The 21,930-nt window shown below is 34.7% G+C and overlaps 1 protein-coding gene across 1 annotated transcript in view; it reads right to left on the minus strand.

The window, feature by feature from the left end:
* The window catches only part of MAN2A1 (mannosidase alpha class 2A member 1), a 165,866-nt gene that overhangs the window by 67,932 nt on the left and 76,004 nt on the right, over nucleotides 1–21,930 (minus strand). The window contains exons 9-12 of the mRNA XM_036123025.2: nucleotides 15,728–15,930; nucleotides 12,499–12,681; nucleotides 8,376–8,490; nucleotides 7,102–7,169 (exon numbers count right to left, since the gene is read on the minus strand). Of these exons, the coding sequence (XP_035978918.2) occupies nucleotides 7,102–7,169; nucleotides 8,376–8,490; nucleotides 12,499–12,681; nucleotides 15,728–15,930 (569 nt within the window). The remainder of the gene's footprint in view (nucleotides 1–7,101; nucleotides 7,170–8,375; nucleotides 8,491–12,498; nucleotides 12,682–15,727; nucleotides 15,931–21,930) is intronic.

The following is a 21,930-nucleotide window of genomic DNA, read 5'->3' on the forward strand; positions in this document are numbered from 1 at the left end:
GTTTACCACTGGTCAGTAAGTAATTGTATTTTCCAGTCCAGTTGATCAACTTTATAGTTTGTGGATATCTTAAATTGTGGCAATAGGTTGACTGTCAAACCAAGGTTTGGTGTTCCTCTGATTGTTCATCATCATCTTTGTTTTCATGAGTTTTAATAGGAAATTGAGAGAGTCAGTCTCAGAGTCCCTAGTCTGCCATCACATAAAATGAAAGTGTCAACGTTTTTGTTTTTTCATATAATAGGTGTTATTCATCTAAGTCAATGTAAGGCTGAAACAGTATTTCTGGAATTAATACTCATCATTTCTGATATCATAAAATAAATAGAAATGTTAAGGGTAGGGAGACTGTTGTGGGAAAGGTAGAGCCTTTTCTATTCTCTCCCCCAGAGACCTTTATATTTCCTTGAAAAAAGTCAGGCAAAATACAAGCCTGCGAATGACTGATTTAGAATGGCAAACACCAGATAAGATTATTTGATGTTGTGATCCAGACATGATTTCTCTAAAACTAGTTATAACATAAAATTAACTAATATATCATGTTGAAAGTATCTCCAACTCCCTAGGAAGTTTTTGGTTACTTAAAGTAATGTACTATATTCTACTCAAGTCTTTTGGGTCAGACATCCTTTCTAAAAATATCCCACATTACACACAGGCTGAAACGTGTTTCTGGATAATTGGAGAACCGGTCAATCTATATCTTGAAACAAGTCAAAATTAATAAAATGTAACTCAGATGCGACATAGATGAAAACACACAAACACCTTTCACAAGCAAGAAATACTTAAACAAAAAAGCATCTCAGAGGAGAGTTTAGGAACTCCTTCAAAACCAGTAATGAGCATTAACTCTTAAATAGACTATGCTATTAATACCCAGACAGACCTCTACTAGACTAGAACTCAGTTTTTTATTTTTAAGAGTCTCCAGTACTCTCAGTTAACAATTGCCCCATTAAAAGAAAAGTTCTAAAGTCTCTCATAATAACAGAACCTGCAGAGGATCCAGAGTGTCAAATCCTAGTCAAATCATGTATTCTATTATTACTTTAAATTCCCTTGGGATAATGTTAAAATGCAGCCCTTCATTATCAAGGACAGAAACCCTCAATCTCTGTGACTTTGTACATTTGTTTTTCTGCTAACTAATGTGAAGACATTTCTGTACTAGTTTTCTAGTGCATGACAAGATTTGAGCTCACACTGTTATGATCCATGAGCAATAAGCACAGTTCTTACACTAGTCATCTCAGTTATCACTGCTAACACTGTTCCAGCTCCCCCAAGAAAAACCACCAGGTACAAAGTAAGGTGCATCGTGATGTTCACAGCTCTCTCAGGAGACGCCACATGCTCAGATTAGAACCACTTTCGTTCAAGTAGCGGAATCTCAGCTCAGTTCTTGAGCTATAAATGACTCTACCAGGTCTATATTATAATAAGTAACACTGCCAGAATCTGAATGGTGAGAATTCTATTTCCCTAGAAATTCCACTTTCAAACAATAACTGTACGGCTGTGAATTTGGTTACTTCATTTAAAACTTATGTTTAAACAACTGGTAGGAAGATTAGATACAGTGTGATTTGGTATAAAAATACACTGATGATATAGTAACAGATGAAAAAATGATTTAAAGTCTTGAATTCCATTACACTAATAGATAATTATTGTGAGAAGAATGGTTTGTGATAACAACATTAAAAACACAAAATGCAGAATCAGGCAAATACTCTAAGTCAGCAACAACAGAAAGTCTTGTGTGTAAAAACTGATCTGATCAGCAATGTCCACAGTAGCCAAAACATGGAAAGAGCCCCAATGTGCATTCACTGATGAATGAATAAAGATGTGTATGTATATATACATACATACACACACAGTGGAATATTACTCAGCCATCAAAAAGAATGAAATCTTGCCATTTGCAACAATGTGGATGGAACTAGAGCGTATTACGCTAAGTGAAATAAGTTAGTCAGAGACAGACAAATACCATGATTTCACTAATATCTAGAATTTAAGAAACAAAACTGATGAACATAGGGGAAGGGAAGGAAAAATAAAATAAGATAAAAACAGAGAAGGAGGCAAGTCACAAGAGATGCTTAACTACCGGGAACAAACTGAGGGTTGCTAGAGGGGAAGTGGGGGGGATTGGGTAACTGTGTGATGGGCATTAAAGAGGGCACTTGATGTAATGAGCACTGGGTGTTATAGGCAACTGATCAATCACTAAATACTACCTCTGAAACTAATAATACACTGTATGTTAACTAACTTCAATTTAAATAAAATCTAAAAAAGAAAAAAAAGTCATCTGATCAGGTCAACTCATTTAGATATTTGGGAGTATCTTTTGAACCCACCCATTCTAAAGAGCCTTCAAGAAAGCAATCTCAACAAAGGTAATTCTGTAAGAATGCAATGATGCTGAGAGGCAACCTAAAATTTTTCAGGTCCCATGGTATGAAACTCTAAAATCTCCAATGAACAGTTGTCCAAATGTTGAGCAAATTCAAAGCTTTGAGTTGTTATTTATTTTTGCTTGTAGTATTATTTAGTGTATTCAGAAGCCCTCTGGCATCCAAACTCCAAATACTAGATGAAAGAACTATTTGGGGAGAAGATATACCAGGATACCACATTTTCACATAGAACGTCTATGCATATCTGGTGTCCGAAGTTTAATAGTCTCTTCAGTCAGTAATTAATTGTATTTCAACAAGTCTTTATTCAATTCTTACTATGTTGACTGTAATTCCACAGGCATGGTGGGAGAAATAAATAAAAGAAATAGTTCCTACTGTCAAGGAGTTTACAGTCTAGCAGAATTAACTTCAAATAATTATTATACTGAGAGAAGTAAGAAAACATCAATTCCCAGTTACATGATTGAGTCATTTTAGACCTGATTTAGATGAAAATTTGGGGCCAGTACCATAATGGGATGGCACTTTGGCATCGTGGGAGGAGGTGGAATATTGTGCACATGGTGAATTGTATGTGAATTGTAGTGGCCAGTGGATAAACTGTGGTAGACCATCTCCAAAGATGACTGCCATCATTCCCTTCAAGTAATGGAGAATAATTCCCTCCCCCTGAATCTTGGCTGACCCTAGTGACTTGCTTCACTAAGAATGTAGTGGAAAGGACCTTCTAGGAGTTCTGAGGCTAGGTCCTAGAAGCCTTGCTGCTTCCACCCAGGTGTCTTTCTTGCGTTCTGCTATGGGTAGATTCCTGTGACAACTACATGCAATAAATTAGGGGCAGAGAGAAACTGAAGACAGAAGAGCAGGAAGTCATTGCAGTAGTTCAAGTAAAACATTTAAAAAAAAAAATCATAATAGAAGCCCTAAAACCGGAAAGTAATAGGAAGACAGGAGACGAAGAATGTCAGAGGTGAGCAGAGGAGAAAATCCAAAAGACTTTCCAGCCGATGAAACTTAAAAGAACAAGAAAAGGTAGAAGTCAAAGTGGGTTCTAGAGGCTAGAAAATTTATGACTTGTTCAGGGTGTCCTAACTTTTAACTCTTAATTGTACCTGCTTTCCATATAAAGACTATTTTTCAGCACCTAGACAACCAAAAAGAGAATGATGCTATTAATAAAGATTAGGATCCAAAAAGAAAGCACACATGGAGAAAACAAGAGGAAATTAAATTAGAGGTGCTGGGCAGCCATCCAGGGAGAACCATTACAACAAGCACATGACAATGGAGGTACTGAGTGCCTTTTCTGGAACTGAGTACTTTTAATATCTGTTTGATACTCTAAAGTCACCCAAGCCCCGAAAACAAGGACTTCTTTTGTGTCTCCACATGGTTGGTGGTTTCATTTCAAGTTAATCCCTTCTTTTTTCTGGCCAAAAATCCCTTACCAATAAATGCCTTGTTAAACATTAAAAGCACTTAATGGTAAATTTGTAATGGGTTTGAATAAATTGCTCTCAAACTAAAAGTTTTCTACTTGAAAAATTAAATTTTCAGATTTACAGAAGTTATCTCAATGCAATTTTAGTTGTATACTCCATGGCATTTCACATTATCCACATTAAAAAAAAAAAAAAAGTTCCTTCACACATTGTCAAAACACATGATTTGGCGGCCTGTGCTGCAGTGATATTTGCTTCCATCCTGCCTCAAGTACCAAACACTGAAAGAAGACTGAAATCCTTACCTGTCCTAGGAGTTTACCTTCCATCCTCTATGTCCTCCACGTCCCTAATCCTGTAAATCTTTGTATTACAGTTTTTTTTACAATTGGTTTCCTTAGAGGAAAAGAAACACCTCGATTCAAGGATTATTTAAGGCTAGAAAATTTATGACTTGTTCAGGGTGCCCTAACTTTTAACTCTCAATTATACCTTCTTTCCACATAAAGACTATGAATGCATATACTATAGAGCTTACCTAACCTTGTGAACTCAATCAGGCTCACAGATATGTACCACATCCCCATGAGCAGATTAGCCACTCCTTTTTAAAGACTCCCAAACTAACTTATGTTAGGTTATAGCTATAACTAATGTTGCCAGACAGCATGATCAAATTCATTTACATGTATTATTGAAATTGTGTGAGTTAGGGGCGCCTGGCTGGCTCAGTCATTAAGAGTCCGCCTTTGGCTTGGGTCGTGATCCCAGGGTCCTGGGATCGAGCCCCGCATCGGGCTCTCTGCTCAGCGGGTGGCCTGCTTCTCCCTCTCCCACTCCCTCTGCTTGTGTTCCCTGTCTTGCTGTGTCTCTCTCTGTCAAATAAATAAAAACTTAAAAAAAAAAATAGCTATGAAATTGTGTGAGTTAGATCAGTATTTCTCAGACTTTTCACATAACTCCTTAAAGACTCTTTTTAGACATTTTTTGTTAATCATCCCCCCATACAATTTTAATACAACACTTAAAAGTATATCTGTTATTGTACTATTGAGTACTATTTTTATGCTTTATATATTTAAAAAAATACTTTTTTTCAAACTCCCCAAGAACCAATTTTTACCCTCCTAAGGAGGATGTCTCTCTCACTGAGAATGCATATTTTATTTAGATTAATAAATTGTTGCTCAAACAAGAATTATTCTTATCGCCAAAATAATGCTAAGCCTTAGATCATTATATAGGGACTCATGAAGAACATGAGAAAGACTCATGACCATACTCCTGAAACTTTCAAGACTGAGAAGTGCAATATCACTTTCAGTATCTGCTAAATAAAACTATGAAATTCTTCCATTTTAAAGGCCACTGTCATTCCTCCATTCTTCTCTGATTTTGTTGAGAGATCAGCTCAGATTATTTGTGGCTAACAAGTAAAATATAGATTTTAAAACCAGAAGTATAAGTAGTTCTATTCATGAGGTCCTCAAGTACAAAACAGATAATAAAGATACAAATAAGAACTTGACAATCCTAAGTATCCCCAATTCACCTAACTACGGAAACAGTAGTAGCACTGACATTTGGTAGAAAAGAACTGTGAAGGAGTAATATTAAGATGAAGAACACTATTTAAATACAAACTGTTTAAAAGGAAATATCAGAAAGCAATCATTTTACTAATAGTCTCAAAAATGCTATTTACGTTGATATATAATTAAAACTCCTCAATATTAAAGCTCAAAATATATTTCTTCTTAGTTAATACACCTGGATCTCCTTTCTTCCTCCAGCATAAGTAGAGCTAAAATATCACTTACTCCTGGCTAAAGCAAGGACAGTAGAGGAAGAAGAAAAGCCATAGGGTTTGTAACCCCTTAGGGCTCCATCCCACCCACCCTACCATGCACCCAGAGGAAGACTAATGGGGTGGGGAAGGGGCATAAATTACTTATAGCAAGCATAAGGCATTCTTACAGTCAGCAGAAACAAAGATCTTCCCCTACCAAAATAGAAAAAGGGGGATTATGCCTAATACCAGAGTTTATTAGGGGCAAAATATTTAAGGAACAGCCACACAACCTCAACTACATCAAAATATTACATATTTTAAGACAAAGAAAACATTTTGTAATGGGAGTATCATTACTCTCTTATGACCTGGCAACCTGAAAGCTGTTAAGCCTGCAACAGGACTTCAAAGTTGAGACTTAAACTGTCTTTTCCAGTTAATCCCTTCTTTTTCTGGCCAAAAGAAAGAAATGTAGGATTTCTTTACCATTACTTTAGTGATACTTTAGTGTTACGAAAAAATACCTGTCTTCTTGTTCTAAGGTATGAGCTGTATACATTTTAAGTCTCTACTTCCTGAAGAGATTTAGCAAACTAAGGCTTTATTCTCTGAGTAACCAAAATGTCAATTTTATTAGCAATTGTAAATTTTCTGTAATACTTTGATTCCATTTATTTTAAAATAATAATAATAAAGAATACCTATAATCATGAATTATCCTTTACAATTATTTTTTTATCCTACAATTTGTACATACTGAATTTCTCAATTTAGATAGCAAAAAGTTATATTATGTAAGAATATAGTGTGTATCTGGGGATAGTGGGTACTGACCTAGTGATATTTGGTCATTTAAAACAGAAGACTTGGTTAAATGATTACCAATAAAAACAAAAAACATTTCTTTATAAATCAGAGGCAGCCACCAATTAATCACCCCATTTTCAGGTCAACTGAACACCCTTCCCATTTGCCTTAACATAAATCCACAATGCCAAAATGAGACAGTCTGGCCAGCACAATGACAGTTATCTAGTAAACAATTTATAGTAGGAACTTTTCATAATTAAGTTTCTTCCTTCATTTTAAAAATGGGATCAGGGATCAATGAAAAGAAGATAAGTAAACAAAGGGTTAAGAAAGAACATAATCATAAATCATATTTATGATCCCATACCAAATATCTGTAAAAAAATATTGTTATAATTGTTCGTTCAGCAATTAATGTATCAAGCACTGTGTTAACTATTAACATTGAACATGACAGTCATGGGAGAAAAATCCATTTCTTCAAAAAATTTTTTTAAATTAATAAATTTATTAAACAAAATATTGCCTCAAAGTATATCCTGGCTAGGGAAAAGAAACATGAAAAGCAAAAAAGTCAAGTCAGAACAGTAGCAAAGTGTATGAGAAATTATGTATTTACCTTGGCTCTGCACTCAGTGTTATTACAGTTTTTTGTGGTAGAGAACCTTGTGAGTTTTGTTTCAAATCCTGTAAAAATAAACAAAAATTTTTATTTTACTTTTAAAACTTAAGTTTCAAAACTAGCTATGTAATAGTACTTACAAAAATCCTAAAAAGGACACAATGGTGTCCTCCTTCTAGCTACATAAAGGTCCATCAAAGTTCAAAGTAAGTAATTCTTGTGTGTGTGCATTTTTATGGGGTGTCTTTAGACTTCAGTACGGCATGTGTTACACGGACTACTAGAGTCCAATTAGGAACCAAGTAAATCAAAGTGCTAAAGATCATTTTGCAAAAAGTTTCACTATTTTACCTTTGTATCACAGGTTTCATATCCTTAAGCAATGTATGTCCATTTATTGGATTTTTTACTTTAACATGAAAATATGTAACCATAATTTGATTGCAAGCATCAGTATATGAAAATACTGAACTTATTATCTCTGATTCCAGATGTGTAAGTTCCAATTACATGTAAAATTTCAAAGCCTATGGCTCACAATAGACTCTAATGATAAAATATTACAGTTTTAAAACATCTGAGTTGCCAAATGGAAGTCTAAAGAGGTTTGCAATCCACCATTTTTTCCCACTGTTCTTCCTTGCTGCTGAAGAGTATATTCTTCCTCTCAGAGTATGTTCTGTTTTATTGGCTCCCCTGATCCTAACCACGATACAAGCCAAGGCAGGAATCATCCCATCTAACAGATAAATGAATGAGGGCTCATAGATGTTAAGCAACTTTTTCAGGCCCATGCAATCAGGTACAGAGGTGGGGCTAATAGCTAGTCTTCAATTCCTCAACTGCTCCTCTGCTGTTACACACATCTGAGCACTGCTCACAGCGCTCCATGGGCTCATCCTGAAACCAGAAGACAATTCAGGGGCTTCTAATTAAAGCCAAGCAAAATAACTAATTACAACGTCCAGTTACCTTACAGTATCATCTTAATAGTGTTCTCAAAGCCGTATGTTCCACATAATGAAGTTCATTAGTTTTCATGCTTAGATTTAGTCAGAACAAAATATACACCATAAATCAAATACAGACACACTTACAGGAAAGAAGAACACATAGGTATTTCATATAAAATGATACAAATTCTTTCAAATCATGTATAAGGAAATCACGATTTTTCAAGGTTTCTTTTCACTCAGCTTCTCACCCCCTTTTCTGAACCAAGAACAAAAGAATCACACATTTTTATGATAATATAAAAGGTAGCAACTAACCATGTCTAGGAGGTTATCAAAAGAGTAAGAGTTGTACGAGTTTTTGTCCTTCAAAATAAGAAGTAGTGCAGAATATCCAATTATCTTCTTCAAATTCATTAATGAATGAAAGAGTCTGTGAACCAAAAATTTTTACTGGTCTGAGAAGTAATTCAAACATCGGTATACAATATTTTCAGTTTCTTTAATAATGGCCAAACCACCATCATCCTGTATTCACAAAGTGAAACCTATAATGAACCTATAATGAACTGACTCTTCTTTGCCCAGAACTAAGTACTTAGGAAAAAAAGGTTAGTCAAAAGATTTCACTAACAAGGATTCATTTAAAATAGAAAACTTTCTGTATACACCTGAAACGTGTAAGCTTAATCAAACTACCGATACTTTCTATGAATACCATGCCAAATACTAAGAATATTCAACACGATCACTCCAATAGCTTTAAGGCTTTGTTACCAAAAAAATGATTTGGTCCTTTACTTTAGAAAACTCTTTAACAAATGTGGAAACAGCAAAAGAAAGCATGAGATTAACTGTCACTCACAAGAATATTCGTTCAGTATACATACTTCAAAAAACTCAAATTCCTGAAAACTTCAAATAAATATTTTGTTGACTTTAGTTTCATGTTCTTGTTCAAAAAAAGAGAAAGTTTTCACAGGTCTGGATAATGAAATTGTCTTTCTCCCCGTTACTTTTCTTGGTCATTAAAATTGTTAATTGTATTCAAATTGTACTTTTATGTCTGAGGAACCAAAGAGATGCGTATGAATCAACCTACTCAAGATCAATTCTGGAATATAATATTGGTACAGTATCAACTATTGCTGAAGCACTACACCTGGGAAAAGAATTTGAAGGTTTTTTTTTTTTCAAGTTCCATCTTGTTTCTTTAAAGCTTTATAGAACAGGTAACCCTAAGTAAAGTCACTGCAAAAATCTGTTGAAAAACTTGGCTAAACATGCTTTCAATCAGCCATTGAATCTATTATGTTTATAGAGTGATTATATTATTTTCCCCAATACAGGAAGCAATTTTGGACCTACATGTTAAGAACATTTTTGTTGGCATGCAATGACAAAAAAATGTTTAAGAGAATTAAAAATAACTTGTTTCTGCAGAGCACTGAGATTACTTTCAAAGATGTAAGTGATCACAATCAGTAAGTTAATTAACTATGCAAATGTGTTATACATACATAGTATTAAAGTCTTATGCATGTGAGTTCAGGCCATCATCCAGCTAAGTTTCTTAGTCTATTCAAATGTTTTCCTAGGTGATAACAAGTGTCTTCACCAGACTAAAAGACAATATGAATGACTACAATTCAGTTATAGGAACAAGCCCCTCGATTTAAGTTTATTTTTATCTACATGGCTATCTTTATTAGGCTGTCAGAACCTGAAGAATAAAAGTCATGTTCTCCATCAGCTAAAACCTTATATGTATTAAAGTGCACTGGAGCTTAAACTGAGGGAATGCCACACATCAATGTTTGTATCCTAAAGGCACATGCACAGTCTTCTAACGAGGTAAGCACTAAGTACTGGTACCGTATTCCCCAAATGCTTTCTCAGGATGCATAAAACCATTCTGTTTAAAGCAAAACAAGACTAAACACAGTAAATAAGTTTGGGAAACATTGGGTAAAGCAAAATTTTAATGTTTCAACAATTCATCACTGTGGGATTTCCCAGAGCCTCTAATTTTCTAACATGCCCATATTTTATTATCACTGAACCGGACCATCACTTAGAAATCACAGTTTTCTACTCTGGTATCATTACTACTGTTTCGGGCAGATACTATCATGTTTGTCAGTGAAGTTTGATCTATACATATGGGCCTTCATACTTACCCTTTGTTCATTTTTTTCTCCTACCTACCTTAACTACAACATAGAAATACGCAGAATTCTAAATATTTCTGTAACTGATCTCATTACCATTTCTTCTCTTGCACATAGCCCCATTATCCACTTTTAGGCTGAACATCCATCACAAACACTGTCCCACTCTAATTCATTTTTTCATGCCATGATTAGAATTAACCTTCAAATAGCCATGCTGTATTCTTGCTCTCCAGGTGATAATTATATAAACATTCAATCTACTGTTGAGAGCAGTACTCTAAGTAAGAATCACCTTTAGATGGCAGAAGAGAAAGCTAGAAGGGTCTGGACCCCTGTCGGCACTGTAGAGCTGCTATACCTGAACTGGGGACCTGAAGACTTCTTCCACGTGGCATAAAAATAAGTAGGATAGGATTTATTCAGTTTCAAGTTGTTATTACTAGCAGCGAAATGCAATCCTTAACTCATACACTTGTTCACAGGGACACTTCTGCCAACATTTGAATAAACAGTCAACAGTCTAAGAACAAGAGAACACCCAATGCTAGCTGCCTCTTTGTTTATAACTAACTTGTGTTTTGAAATTTCCTACTTAAAATGTCTATGCTAATGACTTGATAATTGTGTATGACTTCTCAATGAAGTGTGAAGTGCTCGCAAAGCAAATTTACAAATGTCAAGTATAATTTGAGAATTATTGTCTTTTTTCTCTAAGATGCAATTTTGTATGGTGATGTTTTTATAAGCTAAAAGCATAACCAAACATATGGAAGAACTAATGACAGCCCTTCTGGAAAGGTTATGAGACAGAAAATGTTCGGTTGCAAAAACTCAATGACCTGTACCCAAGTCTCTTTCACTATGGCAGCCAGAGAGAGCAAGGAGACGGTATAGGAGAATGACTTCTTCATTTCCTCTTAGGAACTCTTTTCTGAATATAACCCTCACTTTTAAACTCAATAAACCAAGAAGACAGGAGCAGGTGAAAAGGAAAAAAATGGAGGATCTGACCTTATTTTAAAAAATGCCTTCTGTGGGAGAAAAACCAATTATCATTATCAGCCAATGAATGTTTTCCATTTTAAGCCCAGCTCAACCTCAGCAGATGCCAAATACATTTGCCACAAGAAAACTGAGAAGATATTCAAGATGCTACCATGAATATATTTTCAAGGACTCAAGTCAACTAATGAAACCTCAAGAATTTGTTTTTCAAATATCTAGAAAGGCAGTCAAAATACTGTAACTAAAATTTTAATTAACACTTATAATGATTAGTGATATCAGTTGTGGATCAATCTGTAATGTTGACTTTATATGTTGTATACACTTTTAACACATGGGAGGGAGCATTTATTAAAAAAAGAGATTCACTTCTTAAATCTATATTATAAGAAAATCAGAGCACACTTTAACAATTTTAAAATATTATTGAAGTACACCATTATTGATAGGAAAAAAATCTGGAAGAAATAATAACTAAGCCATAATGAAACAATAGTCAAAACTCCTTCCCCAACATAGGAATCTCCTCTACAATGATCCTAATGAATGGTTACCCAAACTAGGGCATGATGATGGAAATCTCACTATCACAAAAGGTAAGCCTTTTGATTATTGGGAAGCACTATTTACAAAGTCTCCTGCTGTTCTGAGCTAAAGCCTGTACTCACTGTTTCCAATCCTGCAATGTGAAAATAACTGAGCTTCCCCTCCCTCACTCATCTCACAGACCTTCTAAGAGTTGAAGATGGCTTTGATATCAATACCCAGGCCAACCCTTCTCATCCCAATTCCTTATATCATCTATATATATCAAGGTTTCTAGGTTCTTCTACTTCCTGGCTATCCTCTAGGCTGAGAACAACTGGATATGAAATAGGATGAAATTAAACTGCTATACAATCAAGTATGGCTCTTTATCTCCTTGGATTATAGCTATGATTTATTTGATACCAAATCCCTGGTCAACAAGGTAACCCCAATTACCACATTATACTTGGGAGAAAACAGAATCAGCTTTATAATAATGTTTTACTACTCCATTTGCAGAAATGCACTGCAATAAAAAGTTAGGACAGCTAGTACATTGTCAATAGAATTCTTGAAAAATGCTTTGAATATTGATGTTTTTCTATAGCAATACTTATAAGGGATGGCATTATTGATATGGTCTGATGTACATTAACAACTTCATCAAAGATAGAAGCCTGTGACCCAAAATTTAAAAAAATTGTTTTATAATCACTTTTTAATAATTATATTACCTGGTACCATAATCCACAACCACCCAATCTTTTGCAGTTCCTGTGATAGCATCATGATGTTGAAACAGTCCCAAATTTCTTCTGGCTTCTGTCAGTGCCATGTAATGGGATGATGAAAGAAATTTACTTATCTTGTATTTCTGAGCTTGTTTCAGGGCGAAATAGTAAAGAATTTCAGCAGCCCTAATTGTATAAAACAGTCATTAATTCTTATTTCAAAACAAACATTTACTATTTAAAATATGTGGTAGTGATACAATTTTTAAATGCGTTTTTTTAAAAATCCACAATTTCAGCACAATTGATAAAAAAGATATTGATAATAAACATTCCTATAAAACCATCAAGGTATCCATCTAATATATCTAGATTATCAATCATCAGAGAACATCATGTCTAAATTGATATAAAGGGCCCTTGTTCTAGATGGTCCTGGAAAGAAGCCAGTACCCACTGGCAGCAAGATAGGTGTACTTATGTATAACATAGTGAAAAAAAAAAAAAAAATAGCTCGAAACAGCAGTAAAAAGTGGATAATGGTTGCTGCCCTTTCTTCTCTCCAAGATCAGCCCAGACACATACCAGGAACTTCATCACCAGAAAGCCATTCACTCTCACATACGTACATTAAAGGAGAGACGGTGCGGAAATGGTCACATGAGTGGGAGACTAACAGTGAAGGAGAGGCAGAAAGCGATGGCCTGACAGCTCAGTGACAACAGCTAGTCTCCGTGCTGAATGAGAACATTCAACAACTAGAGGGAAAGTAACAATATAATCTGAAAGGTGATAAAACATATGCTGTCGCTTCTCGTTTATCTTAAAGAAAAAACACTTTGGCTTACGAGTAGTTTTTGAGCAAGAATATGGGGACTTATCATTTTCATGCTTTATTTTTTTCATCAGAGGATATGGTTCAAGACAGGTTTCGAAAAAGTTCTTTAAAAAGAGATATGGCTTGGGGTGCCTGGGTGGCTCAGTTGTTAAGCGTCTGCCTTCAGCTGAGGTCATGGCCCCAGGGTCCTGGGATAGAGCCCCACATGGGGCTCCCTGCTCCGCGGGAAGCCTGCTTCTCCCTCTCCCACTCCCCCTGCTGTGTTCCCTCTCTCTCTGTGTCTCTCTCTATCAAATAAATAAATAAAATCTTTAAAAATAAATAAATAAATAAAATCTTTAAAAAAAAAGAGAGAGATGGCTTGATGAAGTAAAAAGTTTAAGAAGGTTCTTTATGCCAAACATATTAAGAAGGATGGAGAGAAAACCAAGGCAGCTTGAAAATGTATCACAATATAAGGAAAGGGATAAATTCAAAGTACTTAAAAAAAAAAGGAATTGTTTTAAATTTTGAAATAATTAGAGGATACTAAATAATCTCTGCCTTTAAATTCTAATCTTTCTAAAATTCATGGCAGAAGAAACACTAAGTTTGAATTAAAGAAATTGTGTATATATGTTCATCTATACCCATAGCACATATTCCTGGCTTTGCAAAGAGTACCTATACACATAGATATCCCAAAATGTAAAAAGGGGGTTTAAAAAATATTTTCTTCTTTATACTCTTCTATCCTATCCAAATGTTTTACAAATGAGCATCAAGATGAAATATCTATAATCAGACAATAAACTTATTTTCAAGTAAGTTGATTACATTTTGAAATTCATAATTATTATATGGTTTTCTGTTGTTTGATTTTAAAGCAGAATTTTCAAAATATATTATTACTCACACTAAGTACTTCACCTTAAATATGTTCAATAAATTAAAATTGAATCAATATTTGTAACTCTTTGTCACTAAAAAATAGTTGACACTTTTAAAAAAGTGCAGTAGTCCAAAAGAATCTCTACATTACTTAGTACTTTCTCTGTTTTTATCATAGGTAGTTTAGGGTAACATAATAGAGAATTAATATTCTATTGGGCAAGAATGCATCAATCTCTCTAATATAGAAATACTATTTTATTACAAATACAGGAATATGTATCCATCTGGCACATTTGTGAATATCCCAAAAAAAGGCAAAGATCAGGCTTTTGAAATAATGGTGACAGCACGAAACAATAAAAATAAAAAAAACACACTACTATACCAAAGTACAACTCCGGGAGAAATTCATGATCTTTATAAAAAGGCTTTCCAAAATGTACTATTTCTACCAGTACACAGAAGAAGGTAGATATAACATGACTTTTTATTTTTAATACTGAGATTCATCATGAAAATTAATCATCATGAATTCATGATCTGAACTAAGTTGAAAGTGAACTCATCATGAAAATGAATTAAGCTCCCAGGCTACACACACATAGAAAGAGCCCCAGGAGCCCCCAGGGTGGTTCATCTTTACCAAAAAGCAACAGGACCCACAAAGATAGCTACTAGCCACGTGTCATTATTTACGTTTAAATCAACTCAAATTAAAGGAAATTAAGAGTTCACTTCCTCAGCCACACTGGTCACATTTCAAGTGCTCAACAGTTACATGTGGCAAGTGGCCATACTAAACAGTGCAGAAAACAGAAACAGAAGATTTCTACCACTGCAGAAAGTTCTGTTGGACAGTGACTGAAAGTTCTACTGGACAACGCTGGTTAGAGCGTTTTTGTTTTCTCCTGACTTTTCTGCCTTCTCCCTGTCACTATGCTTTTTCAGCCAATCACTCTGCCGCCATCAGTTCTCATCTCTTTCAAGTTTTGTTCTTCTAAGCAGAGAATCACACCTATAGAAATATGTTTCAAATAAATAAGAACTGAGGTGGAGCCTCTGAAGTTCTCCCACATATAAAATACATTAGTTTTAGATTGTGTACTTTGAGGCCCACATTTTAGCCACAGAGAGGCCCTATTTGTTCCTGTGACCCTTGCTCGTTTCCAGCAATTTAGTCTGTCCGGCTACTGACCTGCAGATACACATAACAATGCCACTGGATATTATCACGGTGTGCAAACAATACCAGTAATTAATTAGAAACATATAAAACATAAGATACAGGAGAAAGTCTAATCAGATAAACTGCTTTTCCTTTCAGAACAAAAGCCCATGTAATAATCTGATTATGAGCTGGAGACATAGCTCTGATTGCATTAAAATTTCACAATTACATTAAACACATCCCAATACTGCATACATGTTGTATATTATGCAAAACTCTATGCTATGCTATGTGCTATGATCACATAAAAAAGGTGAATAATTAATGTAGCTTTCTAAACGTAAATTTTGTACCTTAAATGGGATTCCAATATCCTATCCATTCGTTTGTAGAAGGGTCTGGATGTAAAGTAGCCGCTCCAGTAATGATCGTCTCGGTCAGCATAAGTGAAAAAATCTCCACTTAGAACAGGGAACATGGATTGGCTATTCTTTCTAATGGTTACATCTTCTTTATCCAGTGCATCAAAATAATCTGATAAAGTCCCAAACTGTATCTAATAAAAAAAAAAAAGTGACACTTAAATTATTCATCTCTACCTTAAAATTACTTCTAGCACTAAAAGGAAAAGTTAATAGTAAATATTTAAGATGCGCTTTCCAGTTAAGATGAAATTCTAGCTCAGATTTTACAAAACTCAAAAGCAGGGGGAAAAATATACAGTAGCTCTTTCACTTGCATCAGGTCCCAAATTAAACCAAAATAAAACTTAAAACCCTAAGGGGTTAGAAGAACTACTGAGATATACAAATCTGTGGATCTGAAAACGCCTTACCAATCTCCAGAATTTCAAAGTGTGCAAGGGTCAGGGAATAGAATAATTCAGAGATGAATAAAAGATGGGAGGAAGCAGCAAAAATAAAACATTTACATACAGTTTGGTTAACCATTAAGTATTTTCATATGTCATATGCACATACACTCCCCTGGCCTCCCCATCCCCCTTGCTTGAGCTCTCATAAGGGAGACTTTAAGAACAGCAGGTCATTAAAAAAATGGACTTTCTCTACCAGCAGGTAACATTGAATAGAAGTAAAACACAAAGAGTGACAAGAACTGCAAGGTTGACTGCTCAAATGAAAAGGTCTTTTGACTAATGATTTAAATTACCAGAACATAAATCCATTTTTATGAGCCCAAACTATTCCATAAATCAAAGGAAAAAAGAAGTATTATACCACACCATGTAAACAGATATTAAAAGGCAGTGTTTTTAGAGATAAACAGAGAATTTAACAGGGAATGTATTTCTTTGAATATTAAGATGCTATTTTTGTTGTTTCCTACCACACACAGACACACACACACACACAGATACTAAAAGCTACTTTGATTCAATGTGGCAGAAAAATAATTAAGAGTAGTTAAAAACAGGGGCGCCTGGGTGGCTCAGTCATTAAGCATCTGCCTTTGGCTCAGGTCATGGTCCCAGGGTCCTGGGATCAAGCCCCACATCGGGCTCCCTGCTCTGCGGGAAGCCTTCTTCTCCCTCTCCTGCTCCCCCTTCTTGTGTTCTCTCTCTAGCTGTGTCTCTGTCAAATAAATAAAATCTTAAAAAAAAAAAAAAAAAAAAGCGTAGTTAAAAACAGTGAGTAGCACTCTAGAAGAGTGGTTAAGAACAGCACAGAACCTGGATCCAGATAGCATTGGTTTGAATTCCATCTCTACCATTTACCTAACAATGTGGTTTTGAGCATATTTATATATTGTCTCTGTGTCTGTGTTACAGCTAATAGGGTTCTAAGTAAAATGCTTAGAAACACAACTGGGAAATAATGGTCTAAGTTTTAGCTATCATTTTTCTATTGCAAAGGCAAAATTGCAGCTGGAAACACGATGATATTAGTAAGACAAATAGAAGTTATCATCATGTACCTGTGACACAATAAATTTTATAACAGCAAAATAGATAATTATTTCTAAATCCTTATGTTTACATCACAGAAAAGCAATTTTCAACAATATTACCTAGTCTTATCTTGGCTTCACCAAATACAATGTATCTTGGGCAAGTTAATATATTTGTGCCTCAGTTTCCTCATCTATAATGGGGATAATTATAGTACCTACCAGAAAATGTTCAGAGAATTAAATAAGTTAACTAAAGTGAAGCACTTTAAAAAGTTACTAGCAGGGGTACCTGGATGGCCCAGTTGGTTAAGCACCTGACTCTTGGTTTCAGCTCAGGTCATGATCTCGGGGTCCTAAGATCGAGCCCCACATTGGGCTCTGTGCTGGGCATGGAGCCTGCTTAAGATTCTCTCTCTCCCTTTCCCCATCCCCACGCCCCCGCACCCCCAAAGTACATGCTCTCTCTCTCTCTCTAAAAGAAAAAGTTAATAGCAAATAGTAAGTACTCAAAAATTAAGTGTTATTTATTACTCACTTAACACATTCTAAGAAGCAGAATATAAGTGTGTGTGTGTATAACCATGAGGGTCACAAATGCAAAGAAATACAGCATTAACTTCAGGCCCAATAGTACAGACAAGCTCTCAGGGAAGTATACTGATAAAAGTACCAAAATATTCAACAATCTAAATTTCTGACTCACTTTCTCATCTATATAAAAAGGGATTTCTACGAGATAACAAAAATTCCCTTCAGTTTCAGATTTTAGGGAACTGTGGCATGCTACAGAGTTAATATTAACAACAAAGTAGTATACCCTTTTAGAATATTGTAACTAATTTTTGGTATTAGCCAAGATGAAAGTATTTCCTTCTTGGCAATTGCCCCAGGCAAAGTTCATGTAAGTAGCCTGGTGAGCATTCTCACAAATTTAATTCAATCTCCAAGGACTGATATATAACCCTGTATCTATGCTAGAGTAGTTTCAAAAGAAATTATTTAAGAATGAATTTTTCTATAGTCTCTTGGTAGCTCAAAGTACGTATTCCAAATAACCAAAAAAAAAAGTAGATGTTTTTTACTTCAAAAGGCAACAAATTATATCTTTAACATATCCTTAATCTTAAACATAATCAAACTCCTCTATCAGAGCAACATATGAGAAAAATACATAAATTGTTAAATAAGTGATGACCAATGGGAAACTGACTGGCTTGGTTGGTACAATGTCAATTTTTTAGCCATCTAAATTCAATTGCTTACTTGTGTTTTTCCTTTCATTAAAAGAAAATAAACTGAAGCTTCTGGCTTGGACAAAATAACTTCAAACATCCTATAGAGAACAGATACTAGATAAACCACAGAAAGAAAAAAAGCTTTTGTTTGAGGGTATCTAAGGACAATCAAAGCAGCCAACACTTGAGTGACAAAAATTCCAGAAAGAAAGGAAATGCATGAAGGTTACTGGGTACAAGGTTAGAATGCAAAAGTCAACTGTATTTTTATACATGGAATATACCACATTCATGGATGGCCTAATATTTGTAAAGAAGTTAACTGTACTCAAATTGATCTATAGGTTCAATGCAATCCCAATCAAAATTCCAACTTTTTTTGGTAGAAATTTAAAAATTGATCTTAAATCTATACAGAACTATAAAGAAAACCAATGCAATCTTGAGAAAGAAAACAAAATTAGAAGACTTATGCTATCAGAAATTAAGATCCATTCTAAAACTATAGTAATTAAGACAGTCTGAGATTAAATAGACAAAATTGAATAGAGTCTATCTATACAAGAGCCACACAAATAGTTTCACTCAAAATTAATGAAAAAGATGATGCTGCAGTAAAGTGGGCACACTGGTCTTTTCAATAAATGGTGGTAGATACCCATATGGGCAAAAATGCACCTTGATCCCTATCTTCATACAATTCACAAAAAAATCAATTCCAAACAGATTACAGACCTAAATATTGAAGGTAAAACAATAAAGCTTCTGGAGGACAGCTTCATAGGAAGCGTATTTTCATGACTATGGGGTATAAACAAAAATTTCTTAAGCAGAACATGACATGGAAAGGAAAATACTGTTATATTAGATTTAATTAAAACAAAGAATTTCTGTTTATCAAAAGACAGCATTAAGAAAGAAATTAAAAAACAGGCTCACATAGTGGGAGACAATATTTGCATAACTTTTATCTGAAGGAAGACTCAAACCAAAATACATAAAAGAGTTATAAATGGTACAAAAAAACCCAGACAACCCAATTTAAGGAAAAGTCATCAAAAAATTTAAATAGTCACTTCACAAAAGAGGATACCTAAATGGCAATAAACTTATGAAAAGAGGTTCAACTCATTAACTACCAGGGAAATATAAAATAAAACCATCATATCGATCATAAAAAAATAAAAATTAAAAAAAATCCTAACAATAAAAAATCTGAGTAAGGAAGTACAGCAACTGAAATTGTCATACAATGCAACGACTAGTGCATCTATTTTGGGATACCATTTGGCAATATCTACTGAAGTTGAAGATGTGCATACCCAGTGACCAAAAATTTCTATCCCATTTTATACCCACATAAATTCACATACATGTATATAAAAACATGCACAAAATATTCAAAATGGCTTTATTTGTAATACACAAAAACTGGAAACAACCCAAATGTCCATCAATAATACAATGGACAAATCATGACATATTTATCAAACGGATACTAAAGATAATATACAGTATTAAAAATGAATATACTGTGGGGCACCTGGGTGGCTCAGTTGGTTAAGCATCCAACTCTTGATTTTGGTTCAGGTCATGATCTCAGGGTCATGAGAATGAGCTTCACACTGGGCTCCACACTCAGTACAGAGTCTGCTTGAGAGTCTCTCTCTCCTCTCCCTCTGCCCCCACCCCGCTCACACTCCCCCCGCCAAGATAAATAAATAAAATCTTCAAAAAAATATATATATATACTGCTACATGCAACAATACAGATGAATCTCACAAACATAACAAGGAGCAAGGAAAGCCGGACACAAAATAACACATACTTAAGATTTCCTTCTTGTATCATTTCAAAAGAAAAAACACTAACCATGATGATAGAAGGGAAAATAAGGTTACTTTTGTAAGATTTGGCAATGATTTGAAGGATGTCTAAGGGACTCTTCTGGGATGCCATAACTGATCTGTCCTAAACTAGAGGGCAGTCACATGGGGGTTTCTAAACTTGAAAAATTCTCTGTACACTTAACTGTTTGTGCACGTCTCCTATGTATGTGATACTTCAATTTTTAAAGTGACTTTACAAATTGCCCTACTGGGCAAAGAAGGAAACAGGTAAAATACAAAAATCAGTACTTTAATTCTTTAGAATGAGTGGTAGATCCTTTTGCGGATCTCAAAACCATTCACTAGGAAGATGTACTTAGGGATAAAATACCCATCTGCATATGCCATCTCCTAAGTAAATGTTCGTGTATCAGCTTCATCTTTGAGGAGATTATAGAGATGATTTAAACATAGACCTAAAGTTCATAATTTGGTAGAAATTCAATTGTAAGTATCTTGAATACACCTGGCATTTTATTTAAGTTTATTTAACTATTTAATATTATTTACATTTACTTAATAAACTTGAATTCTCCCTACATAAAATGTGGCCTATCATCAGTTTTCTAATTTCCTAAACAGTAACATCTCTTCCTTTCTGTAGTATTTCCATAAATATTCTACTGTCTCATAGGTTAGTATGTGAATATAATAAACACGTTGGGTAATTTTCTCATATAGGGTCTAATATAGGACTCTTGTTTGAATCCTGACTCATGAAACATATGCTTAAAAAAAATGCCTGTATGTGATCAGGAAAATCTGAATATCTGGATATATGATAATATTGAATTATTGTTAATTTTTTAGATGTAATAGTGGCATTATGATTGTATTTTTAAACAGAGTCCTTATCATTTAGATACATACTGAAATGGTTACAGGTGAAACTACATGACTACTATTTCCTCCAAAATAATCCCTGGGAGAGGGTGAGGGAGGACAGTGAGGCACAGCTGAAGTGAGAGTGACCTCGAGTTGATCAATGTGGTAGCTTAGCTATGGATATGGGGAGGCGGGGGTCAGGGGAAGGGTAAGTTGTTCTCAAAACTTTAGGGTACATTCAAAATTTTCCAAAAGGGGAAAAAAAAAAAAAGAGAAAGAACTACAGGTAAATGATTAATTTTGGAAGTCTTCTCAACTAAGAAAGATGCTAGTGTATTCTCTGGACACAAGACATTCATTTGCAAAATTCATGACATGTTCATCTGCATTGCCCGTCACATTACTAAAATCACAAGGATGCAGCCGTCAAAGAAACAAACTTTTGATGCTGGTAGAAAAACAGGACATCACTGAAAACTGAAGATCACAACTTAGTAGGTGCATATTTACAACTACATAAAAGTAAAGTCTCTTTAATGCTGTAGGAATGGGGGGGAAAGGGACAACTTCAGAAATGCAACTACAGTACTAGATAATTTTCCTCTTTAAGAACTACACTCTTACATACAAACTACATATTCTAGGAAATATTGGGATGTGGGACAAAGAAACTAAGGCTGTTGTGTTTTAGCCTC

This window comes from Halichoerus grypus, chromosome 2, assembly GCF_964656455.1.
Source record: "Halichoerus grypus chromosome 2, mHalGry1.hap1.1, whole genome shotgun sequence".
Lineage (NCBI taxonomy): Eukaryota > Metazoa > Chordata > Mammalia > Carnivora > Phocidae > Halichoerus > Halichoerus grypus.